General features: G+C 38.7%; 1 protein-coding gene across 1 annotated transcript; it reads right to left on the minus strand.

The window, feature by feature from the left end:
* Positions 1-14,332: 14,332 nt before the first annotated feature.
* ifng1 (interferon gamma 1) lies at positions 14,333-19,137 on the minus strand. Its single transcript, NM_001360734.1, has 4 exons — positions 18,822-19,137; positions 17,855-17,926; positions 15,289-15,579; positions 14,333-14,501 (listed from the first exon to the last, which is right to left on the minus strand). Exons 1-4 carry the CDS (start codon positions 18,942-18,944, stop codon positions 14,349-14,351), a joined length of 639 nt encoding a protein of 212 aa, NP_001347663.1. The 5' UTR covers positions 18,945-19,137; the 3' UTR covers positions 14,333-14,348.
* Positions 19,138-19,505: the final 368 nt, after the last annotated feature.

Here is a 19,505-nt window from a genome sequence, read left to right on the forward strand (position 1 = left end):
AAGTTGAAGTGCATAGTGACATAGAGACATAGTGCTAATGAGGGCCATGTGATATGACTGAAAACTCCAAATCAGCTGCTAAATGGATCTTGAAGTGAGGTTGTTTTGTCAGCAGTAGCTGGGAGTATGTGTTTTCATAGCCACAAAATTCCTTCAAATGAAGATATTCTTGCGCTATTCTTGCGACACATTCATCATTTTTAAAACATATTTCTGCATTTTCATTGTAAAATATTTGTTATGTTTGAGATCTAAATCTAAACACTGTTAACAGTTGAGTCAAAACAGGTGACAAATGTTTCTCTGATTGAGTCCACAGCTGTTTGAAGAGGAGGAGGAGGAGGAGGAAGTGACTCAGCTTCTCAGCTCTCACTAATCTCTGAAATAAACTTGACATTGTTTATACGGCTCCACCCATTCAGCCAGGTCAACCAATCAGAGTGAGAGAGAGCTGGAGGAAGCTACAGGTGACTCAGTGTTTGTGTTAGGCAGGTGGGGCACATACACAGTGCTCAGCTCAACACGTGACTGAAGTGAATGGTAAAAACCCCAATTTTTTTGTCTAGAGATACAAAGTTACATCAACATTTTCCTCAAACTCCTGATGAAGTTCATGTGAAAGCTCCAGCTATTAAATGGATTTAATGGGGAGATTGGTTCCTTAACTCAGTTTGATTTGTTTTTGCAATTTCCAAACATATGAATTTAAAGGATAACTCCTGTATTTTTAAACCTTGGGCCTTATTTTCCCATGTTTTTGGGTTTAAATGATTGATAGGGACAAAAAATGACCACCACCAACAGCTGATAAAATGTAACTCAATGGGCAATTACCCATGTCAAAGAACGTCCACAAATGTGAGATAAAGCGAGACAGAGATATTTATGTAAGTGTAACATCCTTTTTGTTTAACCAGAAACATCACTATATATCACTAACAGACTCCGTTGACAAAAAGAGTGATTTTACAGAGCAGAACACAGGAGCTGCTGGAATACCACTGCCTCCACCTGTCAGTTTGTTTGTGTTATAGTGCTGTGCTGGTAGTGATATATGGTGACATTTAGTCTCTATTATTTTAGACATATCTGAACTAAGTGTGACCCACTCATGGACTCCTCTCCTCTGTCAAGTCATGAGGCTTAGCCCGCAAACTTCTAGGGTTTATGGGAGTTCATAATAGGGGTGCAAAATGTACATACAACATAAATACAGTACATAGTGTAGCCAATCTGTAATCTAATGGGATCAAAGCGTCAAATGGAGCTGAAGGGGATGGGCGTTCACAGTTTTTCTAAAAAAACTACTGTCCTTATCTGCAGTGCCAGATGAAAGTGAAACCTCAGACGCAGCGTGAACGTGAGTAACGTCGTCTCCCAAGTCAATGCTGAGTCAGTAAATGTCTGTGAGCTGATAAACACTAAACAGCAATGTGGTGATGGAGGTTAATCTGGAGTCTTGAGCCGTTTCCAGAGTTGAGGCCAGAGGTTTCCACCATGTGATGCCTTCAACTGCAGCTCTGATGTCAAACAAATGAGATTCACCTCAGACACATGGACCTGAGTTTGTGTATGTGTATGTGCTTGCGTGTGTGTGTCTATTTAAAACTGGATGTAACTAAGAGCTCAGCAGGAGATCATGACACACACACACACAGACGCACACACACACACTGGTAACCTGATAGTGTGTGACTTGCTGCAAGGGATTATGGGTCCAAATTAATATCCACTTACTGTACAAATGTTAAACAACCTCCACTCACAACACAGGCTGCACACACTCTGTATGCTTTATAATGTAGCAGCTGTGCATGCAGAAACCTCCATGTGACATTTATTATGTAACATAAATTATTCTAGTCAACTGTTCTGTACTTCAGACACTTCCTGCACCTACATTCAGGAGGTGTTTAGTCTAGCTTAGCATAAAAACTGAAAGCCTATGTCTGACAAAAGTATAAAAAATACACTGTCCGATAACTCCAAACCTGCCCTGTTTTCTCGCTGTGTGTTTGTTGTGCCTGAGAGACCTTCCTAAGGGCAAAGAAAGCCCCTGGCTATCGAGAAGGTAAAGAGATAGTCGAGTGGATGACAGAATCTTTCCCTCTGACAGGGAACTGACTCTGGACCCCACACCAGCTCTCACAGCATACACTGGACTGTCACCTGAGCAGGTGGAGGGTTGAGGGTTGGGGGGAGGCTCTGACCTACAGACCCACATAATGAAGAGAAAGGAGAGAGAGTGGTAGAGCGAAGTAGCATCAGCTGATGAGAGCAGAGATGAATTAGCAGCAGGTGTTACTCTGGTCACTGGACACCTATGTCCCCTCCACTGTCCTGCTAAGAGGTTGTGATGATGATGCCGCAATAACTGGCGGCTGGTGATTTGTTTACGTTGCCATGGTGATGTTTTGACCAAACCATTGGGTCTCTATGGCTTCTTTGTGGTTTTACATTTTAATATTAGATGCGTTTCACTCACACCTGGCCTCTTTGCTTTCCAGCTCATTTGCACACACTCATTCATTCATTTATACTAGAATTGTTTATTATTCCCTCATAAATCAACTCTAAACCAATTCTAAACCAGTTTAAAACCTTTTTTATTCATTCTACACCTCTTCTGACCCACCTATCATCTTTTTAAAACCCATGCTAAATCCAGTTATACCTTTTATAGACCCCCTTTTAAAGTCCACTTCATTAATGCATAATAATCAAACCCAATTTATACCCCAAACCTGGTCTAAACCCATTCTAACCCACTGTAAACCACCCAGTTAACGCACTGAAACCCAGTGTAGCCCAATCTGATCCCATCATATATTTTTTTTCGAAATCCATTATAACCAATTATAAATGTATTCTAACCCAAGTTAACATATTCAAACCCCCCTTTTAAACCTTTATATTGATTCTATTTAACCTCAAACCCCTATCTAAACCCATGCTAACAGATTAAAATCGCTCAACCCCATTCTAATCTATTACAAAACCATTTGAATCCCATTATACCCAAATATAACCCATTCTAAAGCTCTTATATACAATCTAAACCCATTTTAGACAATTGTAACTCATTCTAACTCATCCTAAATCCAGTTGATAACCCTTATTAACCAAGGCTAACAAAAAATAAAAAAAATAAAAAATTCTAACCAGTAAGAAAGGATATCCGAACCTCAACCTGTTCTTTCCACTTCTTTACCCATCTAAACCCAACTCACTCCTATTTATCCTATTGTGAACCAAAGAAAATGGATTTAAACTCAGTCTAATCACATTATAACTCAATATAAATGTTTAGCAGCTATGGCAATGAAGCCTCTCTTAATTTTTCTACCTTATTTTAGAGCCATTTTAACTTAATTCAAACTCATTCTAAATCAGTTATAACCCATGCAAAACCATTTTAAGCACCACTCTAGCCCAGAGAGTTTCTTATATCTGAGTTACCACTTTGTCTTTTCAAGTCTCAGTCAAACATTTCACCTCCTGCAGACAGTTTGAAGCCCTAAATATAAACCAGTTATGGAAACTGTCTCTCTACCTGCCGCTCCCTCCACTCTCTCTGTATAATTGAATATAGACTCCAGCAGACGTTCACTGATCTGCACTGAGGGTCTCTGAGTTCAGGACAAATGGAAAACTCTGTCTGTGTGTGTTTGTGTGTGTGTGTGTGTGTGTGTGTGTGTGTGTGTGTGTGTGTGCGCGTGTTCGTATGGTGTCAGATTTGTCAGGCCAGAGGTCGGTTTATTTTCAGCGTCTCTCTTCATCATACAACCGTTTGTCACACACACCCTTGGTCTGATCGGCTCGTTATTGGCTGCCTGACTTAAATATTATTAAATGAGCTGTAAATAATAATAAGCAGCTTCTATAAATACTACTGAGATGTAAGACTAACGCCAAACCTTTGCAGAATGAATGTCAAATATCTGCAGATATAAAAACCATTCCTGATTTCCCCTCCTACAGCTGACTGATCCTGTCATAGATATGACTATTCGTAGTGGAAAAAATATGTTTTACTGTACTGTGGAAGGCAGGAGTTGGGGTGTAAAAGTTCTATGTGCTGCACTTTATTTTAGATTTATAGTTTGCTGTCACCTGCTGGTTAAGTCGAGACACTACAGGCACAAATATCTTTTCATGCACTGTTTCAAGTTTGAGATTTTGGGCTATTTTGTTCCCATAACATGTCTTCAGACCAGTGGAACAAGAATTTTGAACCTGGTTTTATCCAACATCTCTGAAATGTTCAGATTTCTCAAAATGTATGCAAATCAGTGCATTTTTAATAAGTTAATGCCTCATTTGCATATTTAAACATACAATTTCAGAAAACTTGTAATACAAAAAATAATTGTCTTAATATAAGTAATCAACAAAATTTTCACCCTATTCACCTGCAGTGTCTTGCCTTAAAAGCAGCCACTACAGCCACACATAATATAACATCACATTATATTTGTCTTAGCAGACACTTTCGTTCAATACGACTTTAAAGGCGAAGCTCCAGATAGTAAGTACCACATTTCCTTATAGTTGGGGAACTCGCAAGAGATGGATTAAAAGATTGAAGATACGTTGACTTTTCATCCCCAGCATGGACCAATCTTAACCTACATATTCAATGATTCAACTCAGCAGAGAGCCGAACTGCACTGCACTCATTGTTAAGTATGGAAGTGAAGGATACAGAATATTGTGCTGCCATCTGGTGCTTAAAAAGCTTTTGTACACAGTATGATACTAAAGTGTGATACTAGAGTGTGAGGTATTTTTAGATGCTGTATAAATTACTGCACTTAAAATAATAAAATCATTGTGTAAAGACATTCTTAAGGGCACAAATGATAAAAAAAGAAGAGCACATACTTGTATCTATAAAGGTGAGGATAAAACAATGTCCAGCATCACAATTATTATCAAATTCATCTTAACAGTTACAATGAACATAATGGGCTATCATTAGGACATGTATCTTGAACAGCACTTATGTCCTTGCCTCTTTGTTAAGATATTTTATTTACATATAGCAGGTCATCTGCAGGTGGTGAGAAGTAATCAAAAGCACTAAAACCAGTTTCCTTAGAGGCTTTAGAGGGTATTTAAAGTATTTCATTTAATAAACAAAGGCCTTGAATATTTTTTTCTTGCCTGTCTTAATTATGATTCACATAGGGTAGTAATGAGGACTGTTAATGGACTTACTGTAAAGCACAGAACTGCTTGTAATCTCGTTTTATAAATTTGGGAAACAAATGGGAAAACCAGTTGTTAGCACAAGGACTATCACAGGTAGCACCATCACGGCCCAAAACAGTGGTGGTAACAGTAGTGGTAGTGAGTACTGTGGGTTACACATGAATAATAAAGACCCTGAAATGAAAGTATTGATCAGCCTCTATGTTCTGGATGTAGTTGTTCACTAGGTGTCAGCAGAGACCTTATTAAACATGAACACACAGTTCAGTTACACACTCTCATCATAATGATCCGGTCCCAAACACTATGTTTATCAGTTATTTCCCATTAGGAATTAGATTTATGTCAACAAATGTCCGATCGTCTCAGCTTGACTCAGAATAACATGTTTCACCAGATTTCTAAAACACGTCCCTGTTCCTGTTTTGTTTTTCTGACCCTTCTTTCCTGGACACTTCTCACCCTCAATGGTGGCCATCTTGGCTACATACCAGTGTATTTTCAAATTTGTTAAAATGGCAGCAGAGGAAAGAAGACATGTCCTCGGTGCAGATGGCGGCATAATTTACATCTTGAGTGTTCTTTTAACCCTCGTTTTGTCCTCTGGGTCAAAGTGACCCGGTGGCCGACAATGTTCCTTTTTGTGTGTGTGTGTGTGTGTGTGTGTGTGTGTGTGTGTGTGTGTGTTGTAGTAGTAGTAGTAGTAGTAAGATTTGTTGTTGTGCATGACATTTGTGATTCTGAAGTGGTTATCTTTTGTTTTTGAATAATAGTAAGAAGAAAAAAGTATATGGAATACGAAGGGCAACTAAAATGTAGATTCTAGGACCAAGCTGGAAACACTTAAGTAAAGTACAAGTGCCTCAAATTTGTACAGTACTTGAGTAAATGCGCTTAGTTACATTCCACCACTGGAAACCTTTTTCTAAGATTCAATATGTTCTTAAGGTAACACTGATGATAAAAATCTCACCACAGACAAACATCAGAAGAAAGAAAATTAGCTATATGTTATGGAAAATATGGATTTCTACAAAGAAGTTGGAGGTTTTCAATTCACTTTAGAACAGTCAGAGAGCAAAATCTAGTGGCCATCAGTTGAACTGTAGCCTTATACATTTTACACTGCTCCCACAGTGTCTGCTGTTTGCATGCTTTTTGTCTTTAATTGGAGAAGCACCCAAAGAGCTCTGAAAATCTTTCTTTAACCATGAATGAAAACCATCCAATCAGTTTAAAGCAAATTCAGGGTTATCTGCTGTTAGCTCTACTGTAGACAGTGTAAAAGACATATCAGTCACTGTTTGCTTTCTTAGCTGAATAAATGACAGCAGCTGACTTTGGATCTGCAAAGGCCATGGGGTTCAACACAAACTTTTTCATGTGTAGGCTTTTCAAAATAAAAGCAGTAGTTCATCTTAGGTTTGAAGCTTTACCAACAGTGATCAACCTGTAGGTTTGCAGTTTATAACTTTTTCAATTGACTTTGGTAACAAAACTGAACAAAATGCAAGTTTTTAGCCCCTTAAAATTGTGATTAGCCTCTACATTTCAGATTCTGATCAGAAAGAAAAAATACTTACTTCTTACAAATATATTAAATCAATAATAATAATAATAATAATATCAGTGAATACGAAACACAACTTGTGTGTGTGTGTGTGTGTGTGTGTGTGTGTGTGGTTGCTGTGAACCCACTGACAGCTTCCTTTGCAACAGGAAACAACACGTAACTTCATGGAAATGCCACAGAGAGTTTCTGTCTGATATGTTAATGAGCTGTGTGTGTGTGTGTGTGTGTGTGTGTGGTGCTTGTATGTGTGTTTAATGACACTAAACTATGATACTTTTTTTTTTTTGTTTGAACAGTCAGCACTTTCACTGAAACTATGGAACACTATATGACAAAGGTTGTTCTTAAAAACACTCAATCATCTTTTTATGCACAGACTCAAAACACATTTAACTAAAGCTTCTTTAAAGGGCCAGTTCACCCTACAAAACCAGAAAACATACATGTAGTATCATATTTTCCTATGCACACATGCAGTGGATTTTGGTTTTATGTGCTGAAAACCTCAACACAAATACTGAGAAGGCAAGTGAAATTTTAATTTTGTGCTCAATGCATCACAAACTTAAAACTTTTAGCACGATCTCTTTCAGTGTCGTTGTTACTCTGGATAATCTGCACACCTCAATATGAACAGTTTGCATTAGGACTATTTCTTTAGCAGAAAAGTAGCTCTCTGATTATATTCTATTCTTTCTTCTTATTGTTTTATATGAAGACTGAGCTACATTCAGGGCTTCCCTTGTTCTCTGAAGGTTTAAACTCTTGAGTCTTCTTTAGGCCCTGATCACTACAGAAAGTCTTCTTGCAGAATATTTAGTTCTAGAGGTTTATTGATGTGGTGAACATTTGCAGGGCTGCAGCTGCCCGCCAAAATAAAACAACTCATTCTGAGAGTAGGCTCTTTGTTGCCAAGCTGCTAGCATCTAATACACATGCAAACTTAATATTTATCTATGCCAAGGACATTATGTTTTCACTTGTGTCTGTTTGCTTGTTTGGTTTGTTTGTCTGCAGGATTACGCAAAAAGTCCAGAACCAATTTGCACAAAAGTTGGTGGAGGGATAACGCATGGGCCGAGGACAAACCCAGTAAAGTTTGGTGTGGATCCAGTCAACAGGGCAGATATGGCTTTTGTAGATATATGTGCTATTATTTTGTATTATAAAGAGTTTATTATTAGTAATTGATTTTGGTCCTGTTCAGCTCCTGTCTGCACTGAAGAGGTTAAATGTCACAACTGAAATTATACAGTGTATATATATATATATATATATATATATATATATATATATATTATATATTATATATATATATATATATATATATATAACTCTTGTTTTTGTTTCTGTGTAATTTCTCAAGTATTTCTGTTTCAGGCTTTATCTCCCGATCATTTTATCTTGTTTCAGTGGTTAGATAGTGATCTGTGTGAGTGCGTATGTGTGTGTGTGTGTGTGAGTGAGTGTGTGCGCGCCTCAACAGGCATTTCCCTCTGATTATCTGAACATATAAAACAGAAACACTTGTTTGGATTTATTCTGATTTAGTTTCTTTCCTCTGGCTCTCTGATCCTTTTTAAAAAAAAAGCAAAAAGCAAAAGTTGTGTGCACTCTCAATCACTTGCACTCACTTTATGAACAAAATTTCAGTCACATGTTAATGCAGTAAAATCTATACAGATGATATACCATATATACTATATAGCATGGGAAAAAACACAGATCTGAGGTTGCCAGCAGCAGCCGCCTGTGGTTTTTGCAGGGGTATACAGTCTGTGTGAATTTCATCCTCTGAATTGGGCACAAGTGATCAAATGTGAATTGTTGAGATATTTAATTTAATTCTGGACCAGGGTGTTGACTGACCAACATTGCCATCCGAAGATGCACTGCTAGCACAACTAAAAATCATTCATTATTACTCTGTTCCTGCAGCCAGAAACTCAAAGGAAAAAAAAACACAGTCAGCAGTGCTTTCATTTTGACTTTCAGCCATGCTAACAGTGCTCAGTCAGTCATTTCGTAACTTTGGCACTGACTGAAATATCTCAACAACTTTGGTTCGACCTTTGGTTCAGACTTTACTGTTCACAACTGAAATAACTCCTCTGATTTTTATCCAGTGCCATCATCAGGTCAAAATGTAACATGTCGAGTACTTTGGTAAGCGAATGACATGCCCATCGGCCTCGGCTGTATGTTGCGTTTACTGCCAATTAACAAATATTAGCATGCTAACAAGCTAAAATCAGCATGGTAAATATACTTGCTAAACATCTGCATGTTAGCATTGTCATTGTGAGAGTGTTAGCAGCTAGTCTCACAAAGCTGTAGACTTGTATACTGAGACATTACAGGTCTTTTTTGTTGCTTTAACCCTGAACTCTGACCCTAATTCTACTGGTGACCTGGTGGACGCACAGGAAGAAAAGTGCAACACATTTGTTTACTCAGCTCTGCTTATTAAACACCATCTGATCTGTGGTTTCATCTCCTGCAGCCACAACTTGTCAACATGCAGCTACAGCTACAGGCAACGTAAAAACTGAGGGAAGTGATCTGAGGCCAGATCCAGTGAGGATCTGGTGTGTCCACTCTCCATCATCGTGTCTCCCAGCAGCCTGTTTGCAGCGGCAGTGGTAGTGTTGGTGCAGAGCTGTGAGTGACTAAATTCTGTCTGAGCATCATCTGTCATCTATAGACATGCAAAAACTAATTTCCTCTCTCCTGCAATAGCATCTGCAACATGCTGACTCACACTGAAACACACACACACACACTCTCAGAGCAAACCACAGAAACAAAAGTTGACTCCTAGTGAGTTTTTCTTTCTGTCGTCATGGTTTCCATTGCTTTCCTTCTGAAGTGCCCTTTACCACTGCAGTAGTCCACCCCGCACCCCTGCCCCCATCTTCCATCTTCAGCAGAAACATGCGGTTGTAGACAGAGTGTAGTCCAGAGGCAGTGAACCAGTGTCATTATCTACTCATCTAACTTCTCATGAGTAACAGTCAGCCACCATCTCCTGCTATTTATTTGTCATTTGATGGTTTCCTCATTTGAACTCAAAGCTGCTTCGCTATCAGCCGCTATCTCATCACAAAACTAACTAAGTATTGTGTGCATATTCAAAGCCTGAAAAAGCTTATTCCTCTTTATCATAGACTAACCACTCAATAGAGTCTGGTAGTGATATATAGTGATGTTTCTGGTTAAAAAAAGAAAAGGATCTTACTCTTTCATACTTTGACGTGGATAGTTGACTGTTGGATTACATCGCAGCAGCTGTTCATGGTTGCCAGGTACACTGTTTTTGATCAATACTGCACCAATTCCAGAGAATTTTGTGCATGCATTTTAGCTCTGTATCAGAAATAGAGTACTGCAGGAATGAGTCCTAAACTCTGGTGGAAATTTAGCATGTTAGCACTTCCTGTTCCTTTGTCCCAAAGTCAACAGGACAGATATTTTCACGTTTTATTCTACAACATAAAATACATCAGTAAATACCCCACTTGTGATTTTTAAGCTTTTACGTGTCTTAAAAAAGGCGGTTGCTAACGAGTGTCTAAATAAGACTACAGAGGTTGTCGGGGACGTTAACATGAAAACTGATCTACTCAGCAGTCCACCTTTACAGCCTCACTGTGTTTCTACTCACTCTTTCAAACTATCACTAACTTTCTAAGAAGAAAGGCTTTTGTAGAAGAGGTCAGAGCTAAATGAAATGACAAGGTGGAAGCTTAGTGGTGGAGACGCTGACATCATGTGACCGTGGTGTAGTTGGTTTATAGACTAACATTAGCTTTTTACTAATGGAGATTGTATTTAGGCTTCAAACATCAGAACAGTGGTGTTCATCTGTGAAAATTATCTGATGAGCTAAATATCATAAACTTTTGTTGGTCACAGTTTATTTTCTGCAATAATCTGAAACCCAGTGAAAAAATCCCATCATCATTTTGTCAAGGGAACCAGGGTGATGCTAACTTCAGGGTTGGACTACAAAAATACTGTCATCCCAGCACCACTCTATAATCACCATCTATATTAACACACCTAAAAAAATACATATCACGATTATTCATGTACACCTGGCGTGCACATGCCAGTGTAAACAGTAAGTAGACTGTCTAATCTGCAGTTGGTTGGTCAGTTGCAGAAAATACTACGAACAAAGAACAGCAATGGCAAAAAGAGATTTGTTTTGATCTGTTTTTGAAATTAAAACAAGTACATACATTATGAGAATTAGGGAGGATGTTCGTCATGACTGATAAGAACCAGTCAGGAAGCAAATGTGTGAATCTGCCTCAGCGTTTCTAAAAGTAGCAACAGTGACATGTTTTAAAACATATTAATGAAGATGTAGCTTCAGTTGTTCACATGAAAAGTGACAGAAATAGTTGTGCAACAATTGAAAAAAAAGAGCTAACTTTGGATTTCAGTGCTCGTTTCTTCTGGTTTCTTACATACAGTTGTTATTTACGACACTTAAGATGTTTAGATTGTTATGCATCACACATTAGTACCATTTAGGAGGTGTCTGATTGTTCCCACATTCATTCAGCAGCAGAACAATGAGCCCAAACACAGTCATAAAGAAACAGTTTTTGTCTCAATATTAGCACTGAGGATTTACCCCTCTCTTTGTCAAAAACAACTAAAAACACAATATCTCTTTAAAGAAAGGATTTTAAAAAACATACAAGTGTTTGTTTTCTACAATGTGTGTAACAGTCATAAGGTCCTTTTAAGGCTGTTTATTGACCACACACAAACACACAGCACCACATCTCCAGCTGCTGTGGGGAAGCACAGCTCGGGTTCTTAGAAGTCACAGCCTCGCACACACAAACGCACAGAGCACTCAGGGTGCATTGTGGGTAAGGGCTGCACTTACTGTAAGAGAAGGCTACCTGCTGTTTACCAGAAGCTGTGACGTCACAGGAAGTGACATCACAGCTGTGGGTTGGAGGGAGGGTGGGGGTCTGAGTTTTTTTTGGTTTTTTTTTTTTTGGGGGGGGGGGGGGGGGTAGCTGCAGAAAATACCCTGACCTGCCTGTCTGCCTGCAGGGGAGCATGGTCTCAGAATAACAACAGTTTGTTTGACTTATGTTTGTAGCAGCTACTTTTTCTGTGTTGAAATATTAAACTTAGTTAAATACTAAATCAGTTGTCTTGTAAAGGTCCGTTTGTCTGTGTTTACAGACAACAGCCTGTCAGATGAGTAGAAACAGCAAAACAGAGTGGGAGTCTGTGTTACCTCCCATGTTTTGAGACCATTTAATAATATTGGAAAGCTGTACAGATTAAGATTTCGCATGTTCACATGCCGTCATGTTTCAGATGTCTATGAGCTGTTAGCAGCTCCACCACAGACACATTTCCTATTTTAAGCTTCTCACATGGTTTCATTCAAAATAAAAAAAAAAAAACAAAACAAAGAGGTAAAACTCTCCACTATCACACAATGAATAGAAAATGTTACAAAATATCTACAAGAATGAAAACTGGACTAAACTACTAAACTGAACAGCTACAACAGTAAAATGTCCCATTCTCCTTATCGTCACATTTCAGGAAGCCCTCAAGAAAATTTCTTCAAATTTGGCATAAACACCCACTTGGACACAAGAATAAACTTATTAGACTTTGGTGGTTACAGGTCAAAGGTCAAGGTCACTTCAGTTCACGTGCTAATTTCAAACAAATGTCTGATATGGTAAAATGATGAAGTGATGACATTTACTATCCAAAAGTCAAAGAACTTCACTGTGACATCATAATGTTCGGTAAAAATACTTTTCTAATCATTATTCAAGCAGCAGGGAAAATTGTAATATTTCCTGCACCTCAACTGAGGTGACTTGCAGAGGCGTACAACCACAAAGTGGTGATTCTTTTATCGTGTGTAATTGAGTATTTTTTCCCCTACTGTTTCCTTGTAATTTTACTGACTTGTATCTGAGGGCAGATCCTTGACCTTGACACAGTTGACAAAACACTTTCAACTCAAGGTCAGAGTAACTGTTCTGGAGCTTTCAATCAAATCACATGAACTTGGTCCCTTGTTTTAAAAATGTGGATGTTAAAAGTTTCACTTTGTATGTATTCTTCAGCGGCATTAATGGATGTCTTTTCTATGTTAGCATGGAAATTTGAACAACTACATTTCTGCAACAACTTGGCAAACTCCATCTGCTGATGATGATCATGTTGAATGAACAGCTACCACATGGGCATCAAGGTGACACTGTTTTGTCAAATGATCAGTTGGGTCACTGTCTTTGGAAAACCAAGCAAGAAATCTTGGTGTGATTGTGAAGCTTCAGTTTAACAACCACATCAAATCAAAAACACAGCAAGAATCAGACAATAGAAAAGGTAGAGGTGCAGTTCATTCTGTTTTATTCAGTTGCATTTGTCTGCATGTGCCAATCAATAAATACACAATAAATAATCAGCCATCAATCATTACAATATGGTTCAGTATTAAATAAACACCTTAAATATTAAAATAAATATATAAAATTACAACATGTCAATAAAACACATAAATCCCTGAAGAATACTGTACTTCTACTACAGCTGAATAGTGCTTTACTGCAGTGAAGTACTGGACCTGAATGTTCAGCGGACTTGTAGAACAAAAACTCTGGTGTACTTTGTGCTGTAAACATCACCCGTTCTGTTACGCAGTAAAGTGGAGAAGCTGGTGGGGGATTCAGGTGAAGACGGTCCTGTTCACTTTTACCATTGAAATTATATTGCATGTATAATATTTCAAAATTTGATATAATTCATGTTTAGCCAGATGTTATGTATATCATTCACATTTAAGGTGAAAACATTTATATGGTACATGAGGTTTTTTTTTTTTTAACTTTTTCACATTTCACATGTGAAGTATCATAGATGTCATAATTCTCATGTGAAAACATACATTTAACATGCTTTTTCAACCAATCAGGATTCTCCTGTCAGCCTGGCACCACCCACCTCTCTGCCACCAATCGGAGTGCCTAGAGTCAGAGTTTCACTAAATTAAGATCTAAAGTTTTAGTCTTATAATACTTGATCCTTTTCTTTCTTTATCTCTTATTTTTTGTAATCTGTTTTTCTAAATTGTAAAATAAAGAAAGAATAATAATACAAGATTTTACCACAAAATAGTTATAATTGAAGCGACTGAAACTCCATGTTATCAGTTATCAGCTCTCTGGATCCTGCAGTGATGAACATTTCACAGGATCAAACCGCTGTGCAGTTTTCAAGTATCGAACACCAAACTACCTTCAAAAACATATAAATTTTACAAAACTACAATATCTATTAGGCTTACGCAGCTGGTTCACTGTAATAAATATCTATGAAATAACCTCTTTAAAACCCTCCTAAAAAACATTATTACTAAGGTACTAAGATTTAAGTTTGGATATTTTTTGGTTTTGTTTCTCATGTTGTGTTGTTATTAAATATCCTGCATTCTTGTTTGAGCATAATTGTTTTGGTTGCTGTGTTTGTTGACGTGGTCATCATTGCACTTTCTCACATCTCAGGCTCTTGGACGAGTCTTGTCTCTCCTTGCTTGACGTCGACGCCGCCTCCTCCTCCTCTGCATCCTGATGTCGTCAGGCAGCGAACTTGCCTCCTCGTACAGACGCGGCAGCTCCCACAACGCTTTGCTCTGAATGACGAAGTTATCCATCTATAGGAGTTTAAGTTTTCATTAATATAATGATCACGCAGTCAAAGGGTGGAATGAAACAGTAAAAAAGTGATAACACAGCATGGTCACATTAAAAGAACTGTGTAACAATTAGTAAAGTTTTCAAATAAGTTGGCCTGTGAAGGGGTTATGTAGGGTTACAAAGGCCTTACAGTAAAGCTCACTGAAGGTTTATGGAGACGCCCTTGATGATTTACTACAGCCCCTACATAAGCCTTTCAAACACCCCTAAATAAACCCCCCAGGAGCCTTGCTTCAAGTCCTGCATTTACCCCAGGAAGTCCTTCCCTGAGCTCCCTGTAAACCTTTCAAACTTTACTTTAAGCTATCAATAGGCCCAATAAAAACCTTTCATAAGCCTTACTTTAAGTCCTACATAGGCTCCCCAAAAGAACTACAAAAACCTTTCATAAGCTTTTCTTTAAGCCTTATTTAAGCCCTCCAACAACCATCTAAAAGACCTTCCTTAACCTTTCTTAAAGGCCTACATAAACCTTCCCTATCAAGCCTTAAGCCCCTCATGAAATCCATAAACCCTCATCAACCCTTCCACAAGCCTTATTGTAACCCCTACAGTACATAAACATTTACAAGCCCTACATAGGCCCCTGAGCACCTTCTTCCAGCCTTATGATCCCTTGAATGTTCTTGATAAGGTTGCCATCAGGAGCTTCCTTAAGCCTAGTACAGTATTATCTCTACCTAGATCATGAGGCCAGCAGCCTGATTGTTGAGGTCCATGTAAACATGAATTACATCTCTCTACCTGGATGTGTTTGAGGGCTTGCAGTCTCTGCAGCAGCTTGTCCTGCTCCTGGTACTTGTGTCTTTTCAGATCCTGGACCTTCTTCAGGATGTAGTTCAGCTCCATCTTGACATCCCCACCCTCCTCCGACCGGGTATCACTGGTAGTGCCGGGGCCGGCGGTGATGGCAGAGGCGAGACCCTCGTTGCTGCTCCCGGCCGTGTGAGGACTCGGGGTAGGCAGCTCCTTCAACATCTGGCCGATCAGCTTCTCATACGTCTCCAAGACGCCACCCATGAACACCCTCTTTGTCTGAGAGAGATAAATGTAGAGATAATCAATTAAAATATTGCTTCTGGATGGTTAAATTGTTTGGAATTGCTAAAACAATACCAGCAGTTTATATACGTTTTAGCTTGTTAACTAAAAAACCTGAATCTGTCTTTGCTGGTCATTTTCTACACCATGAAATGCAGCATTTTGCAGTAAATTTCAAATCTCTGCAAGCTCTTTTTGGTGAAATGATATGAAACCAAAACCTGCCTAAAATGGTAGGAAGTGAAATCTGAAAGAACATATTTGTGGTTAATAAAAACATTAAAAAGCAGTGATATAGTCCTGTAAACTTAAACATAAGCTGGTTTCTTTGACTTGACAAACTTGTACCAGCCTTGAAAGTGCTGAAAATGTTTCAGTGGAAAAAACGTTGTGGTTTCCCCACACAGGAGTTAAATTAAGCAGAGAGTAGGCCTTAAAGGGGAATACCACTCACTGACAGTGAAACATGAATGTCTGATTTCAACATTGCTGACAGGTTTGAAGCTCACTTAGATGCAAGAACTCAAACAGGTCACAGGTCAAAAAAGTCTGACTTTTTATCATCCAGTTTCAAGACTCATTGACCAATTTGAGCTGATATTAAAAGACAAAACTGTATTTTCAACATAGTCCAGCAGGTTTTCTAATGATTTTATAAGATGTCCTTCAACTGGTCTGAAAAAAAAATGGAGACAGCAACAATCAAAGTCAAAATGCCTAATTGTTGCCTAAAATTATGCTTCACCTCCTTCAAGATGAGTCACATGAGGTGTCTGGACTGAAACACCTCTGTTGCTGTGGTAGTGAGGGAAAAACAAAATGGGAAAACCCAGAGGAGCGCATGTGATGCTTGGCCTTCAAGTGCTAAATACAAAATACCACTTTCTATACAACAACCACAAACACCTAAAGTAAAAGCTAAGCTTGTTTCTGTTCTGAGACACAATAAGAAGCCAAAAACAAAAAGAATAAGCCAGATTAAGGCCACATTCGGGCCAATTTAACAATCAACAGTGCTGACAACAGTGCCAACAATGCACCAATGTTTGGCTGGAACACAGCCGACTGTGCCAACGCTCAGCTGCAATTGGCCTGACTCAACTGGATAAACAGGACTTTGTCGGAACATAAAGACATTTTTCCTAAGATTTACCTCTACATGAATATGAGAGAAATTTATTTCCCAAAAGAGAAAAATAATCAACATGCACTAAGTCCAATTATTCTTTAAAACCAAATTATCTGTTTGGCTGCATATGAAATGGAAAACAAGCGCAAGCTAAAATCAACACATCTAAATCTAAACCAATGTCTGTCTTATTTATTTTTATATAACATGAACCAATGCAACATACAAGAGCATTTATACCAGTCCCTCGATCTCATCTTCCCTAGATATTCTATTGTAAACCACACAGGACTTCAGAGCAAAAAAAAAACTGAGCAAGAGGTTGCAGCCTGTAACATGTTAAATATTCTCAGGCTGGTGTTTAGTGGTTCAACTTTGCTGAGTTGGCACTTGGTCCTCGAAACCAACATGAAATGGCTTTGTATAACTGTTGGTGAAGAGTGAAAGTTTCATCTAGAGTCTGAATACTTGCACAAAAGGTTGCACAATGCTGAGCCAGCAGGAAAAAAACCACAAAAACCTCAACAAAAACTACACAGACATTAAATAATCCCTACATTAACAGAGATGTAAGAGAAGACAAATCGTGAGAGTAGGGGAGATTATATATTGAATGAATTTCTTGACAACGTCCACTACAGGGAGGTTTGGTGCCATCAAGACTGAACCACAACCTGTGCTACAGCTGGAGATGCTACACAGACTTACTGTTATCTGTTAAGAAATGAGAACTACCCACAAAGTTTCATTTTTACATTTCTGGATTGAGGATGTGGAGGTGTTTTTGAGAGCTGGACAGAGCCAGGCTAGCAGTTTTCCCTTGTGCCCAGTCCTTCTTCTAAGCTAGGCTAGAATAAGAACACATCTGCCGCAATGTTAAACTATTCTTTTAAGGTTATTATGGTTAAGAACATGGTTGGAGTTTGGATTTGTGCACAACCAGGGAAGATGGTGTGCCTGGCAGGCCTAAATCAGAGCAAACTTCCCACAGGAAACTTTGCTAACACTTCCCATGAAGCTCATACAGGATCCGGGATATTAGTTTGGATGTTTTAAGAATAGAGAGGTTAAAAGCAGATGAATTCATTAAACAATCTGACCACAGAAACTTTATGTTTTTGTTTGTAGAACTTAATTTACCTCCATCCTGTCAGCCAGTGGTCCCCTGTCAAAGACGGGCTTCCCATTAAACTTCTCTTTAAGTGGAATCCTCTGCAAAAAGACAGAGACAAAATGATTTTCAAATCACATCTGACATAAATCAAGTTTGTCTAAAGCAACAGATCAGTTTTAGCCAAAATAAATACAAATCACGTTAACTGTCCAAGACTACTTTGAAAGCTGTACCAGTGTTGCATTTAAGAACAATCAGACATCTGATATTTGATGAGCTACAGTACTTTAACAAACATTTCATTCAAATGCAAAAAAGTAAATAAATATGGAATTGCATTTACACTTTCCTAGACTGCAAATAAATGGTGCATTCAAGGACAGTCTGACATCTGAGATTTAAGAGTCAGCTGTTGTTGGTGAGCTACAGAGCAAAGAGACAAATAAATCAAACTACTTGTGAGAGAGATAAAAGGTGGTTTGATCATTTCTTACACTGCATTTATAGTTTCCTAGAATTTTACATAAAAACTATCTTTTTGGTGCGTTCAAGGACACTCCAACATATTAGATTTGGGTGTGATCTGTTGCAAAGCATTTCGAATGACAAGCTCTACTGTCATAACGCAAAAAAAAAAAAAAACTTAAAAAGACATATGAATATGGTAGTTTCTTGCACTAAAAACCATTAAAAATGGTTGCCTCACCAGTCAGAGTGTCCTTGAATGCACCATCAAGGACACTAGCTATAACAGATTTAATAAAGTTTACTAACTAATGATCTGGATGTTGAGTATATAATCCTTCATAGTCAATGGGTTAATACACACGCACAAAAAAACACCAGAAATTGTGTTTGCGCATGTGTGTGTTTGTGGTGAGAGTATCAGAGTGAGACAGAAACAAGAGAAGGAAACCGAGAGCAAGTACTAGTGTCTGTACTGCACTACAAAGACTAAACAGAGGTAGTACTCGCAGTACTAGCAGTACTCACATAGTGCTGCAGGAGGTTCTGGATGGTTCTGTTCATCTTGGCCGTGATGTGGGAGCCTCTGACCTGACACACAGAGAGACAGAGGGCCAGACAGACCACTGCCCTCATCGTTGCAAACAACATATCACAGCTTGTAATACCCTCGCTTTAAGTTGTCGGTTTGATTCCCAAAGCCTGTCCGGGCCAGGTGTTAGAGCCGGTTTTCAATCCCTGTGTCGAAGCGACGCCGCAGGACAAGCTAAGACCTCTCTGAATGATGATCTGACTGAGTGACAGTCGTGTGCCTCTTGCCCTGAAGTTGGCTCAAACTGTTTGACTTGTCATGAAAGCTTTTATTTATAACTCAGAGAGAGAGCGAGGGCAGAGAGACATACACACAGGGGAGAGAGAGTGAGTGATGCAGCGATGATATAGGTGTGAAAACTGTGGTTGTGCAGTTTCCTTTAAATCACCAAACTTCATAGAAGTGGGTGAGGGGTCTCCCACTCATGCAAACATCAGCATGCTGCTAAAATTCAGATCACCCAATGACTTTATTGGAATTAATATCTTTACTGGTCATAGTGGGAGCTCTACTGGTTTCTGATGGTCTAATAGAGCCTGTTACTTGTGTGCAAACCAATGGAGCATGTTGAGGTTCGAGTAGAAGCCATTGGAAAGCGTGCTGCCTGAAACAGTTACGCT

The sequence above is a fragment of the Lates calcarifer genome, linkage group LG18, assembly GCF_001640805.2.
Source record: "Lates calcarifer isolate ASB-BC8 linkage group LG18, TLL_Latcal_v3, whole genome shotgun sequence".
NCBI lineage: Eukaryota > Metazoa > Chordata > Actinopteri > Centropomidae > Lates > Lates calcarifer.

Coding starts and splice junctions, on each gene's coding strand:
- ifng1 (NM_001360734.1), bottom strand. CDS start 18,944: ATGTTGTTTGCAACGATGAGGGCAGTGGTCTGTCTGGCCCTCTGTCTC. Junction 15,580..17,854: donor CACTGGCTGACAGGATGGAG/GTAAATTAAGTT, acceptor TATCTCTCTCAG/ACAAAGAGGGTGTTCATGGG. Junction 14,502..15,288: donor AAGCCCTCAAACACATCCAG/GTAGAGAGATGT, acceptor AAACTCCTATAG/ATGGATAACTTCGTCATTCA.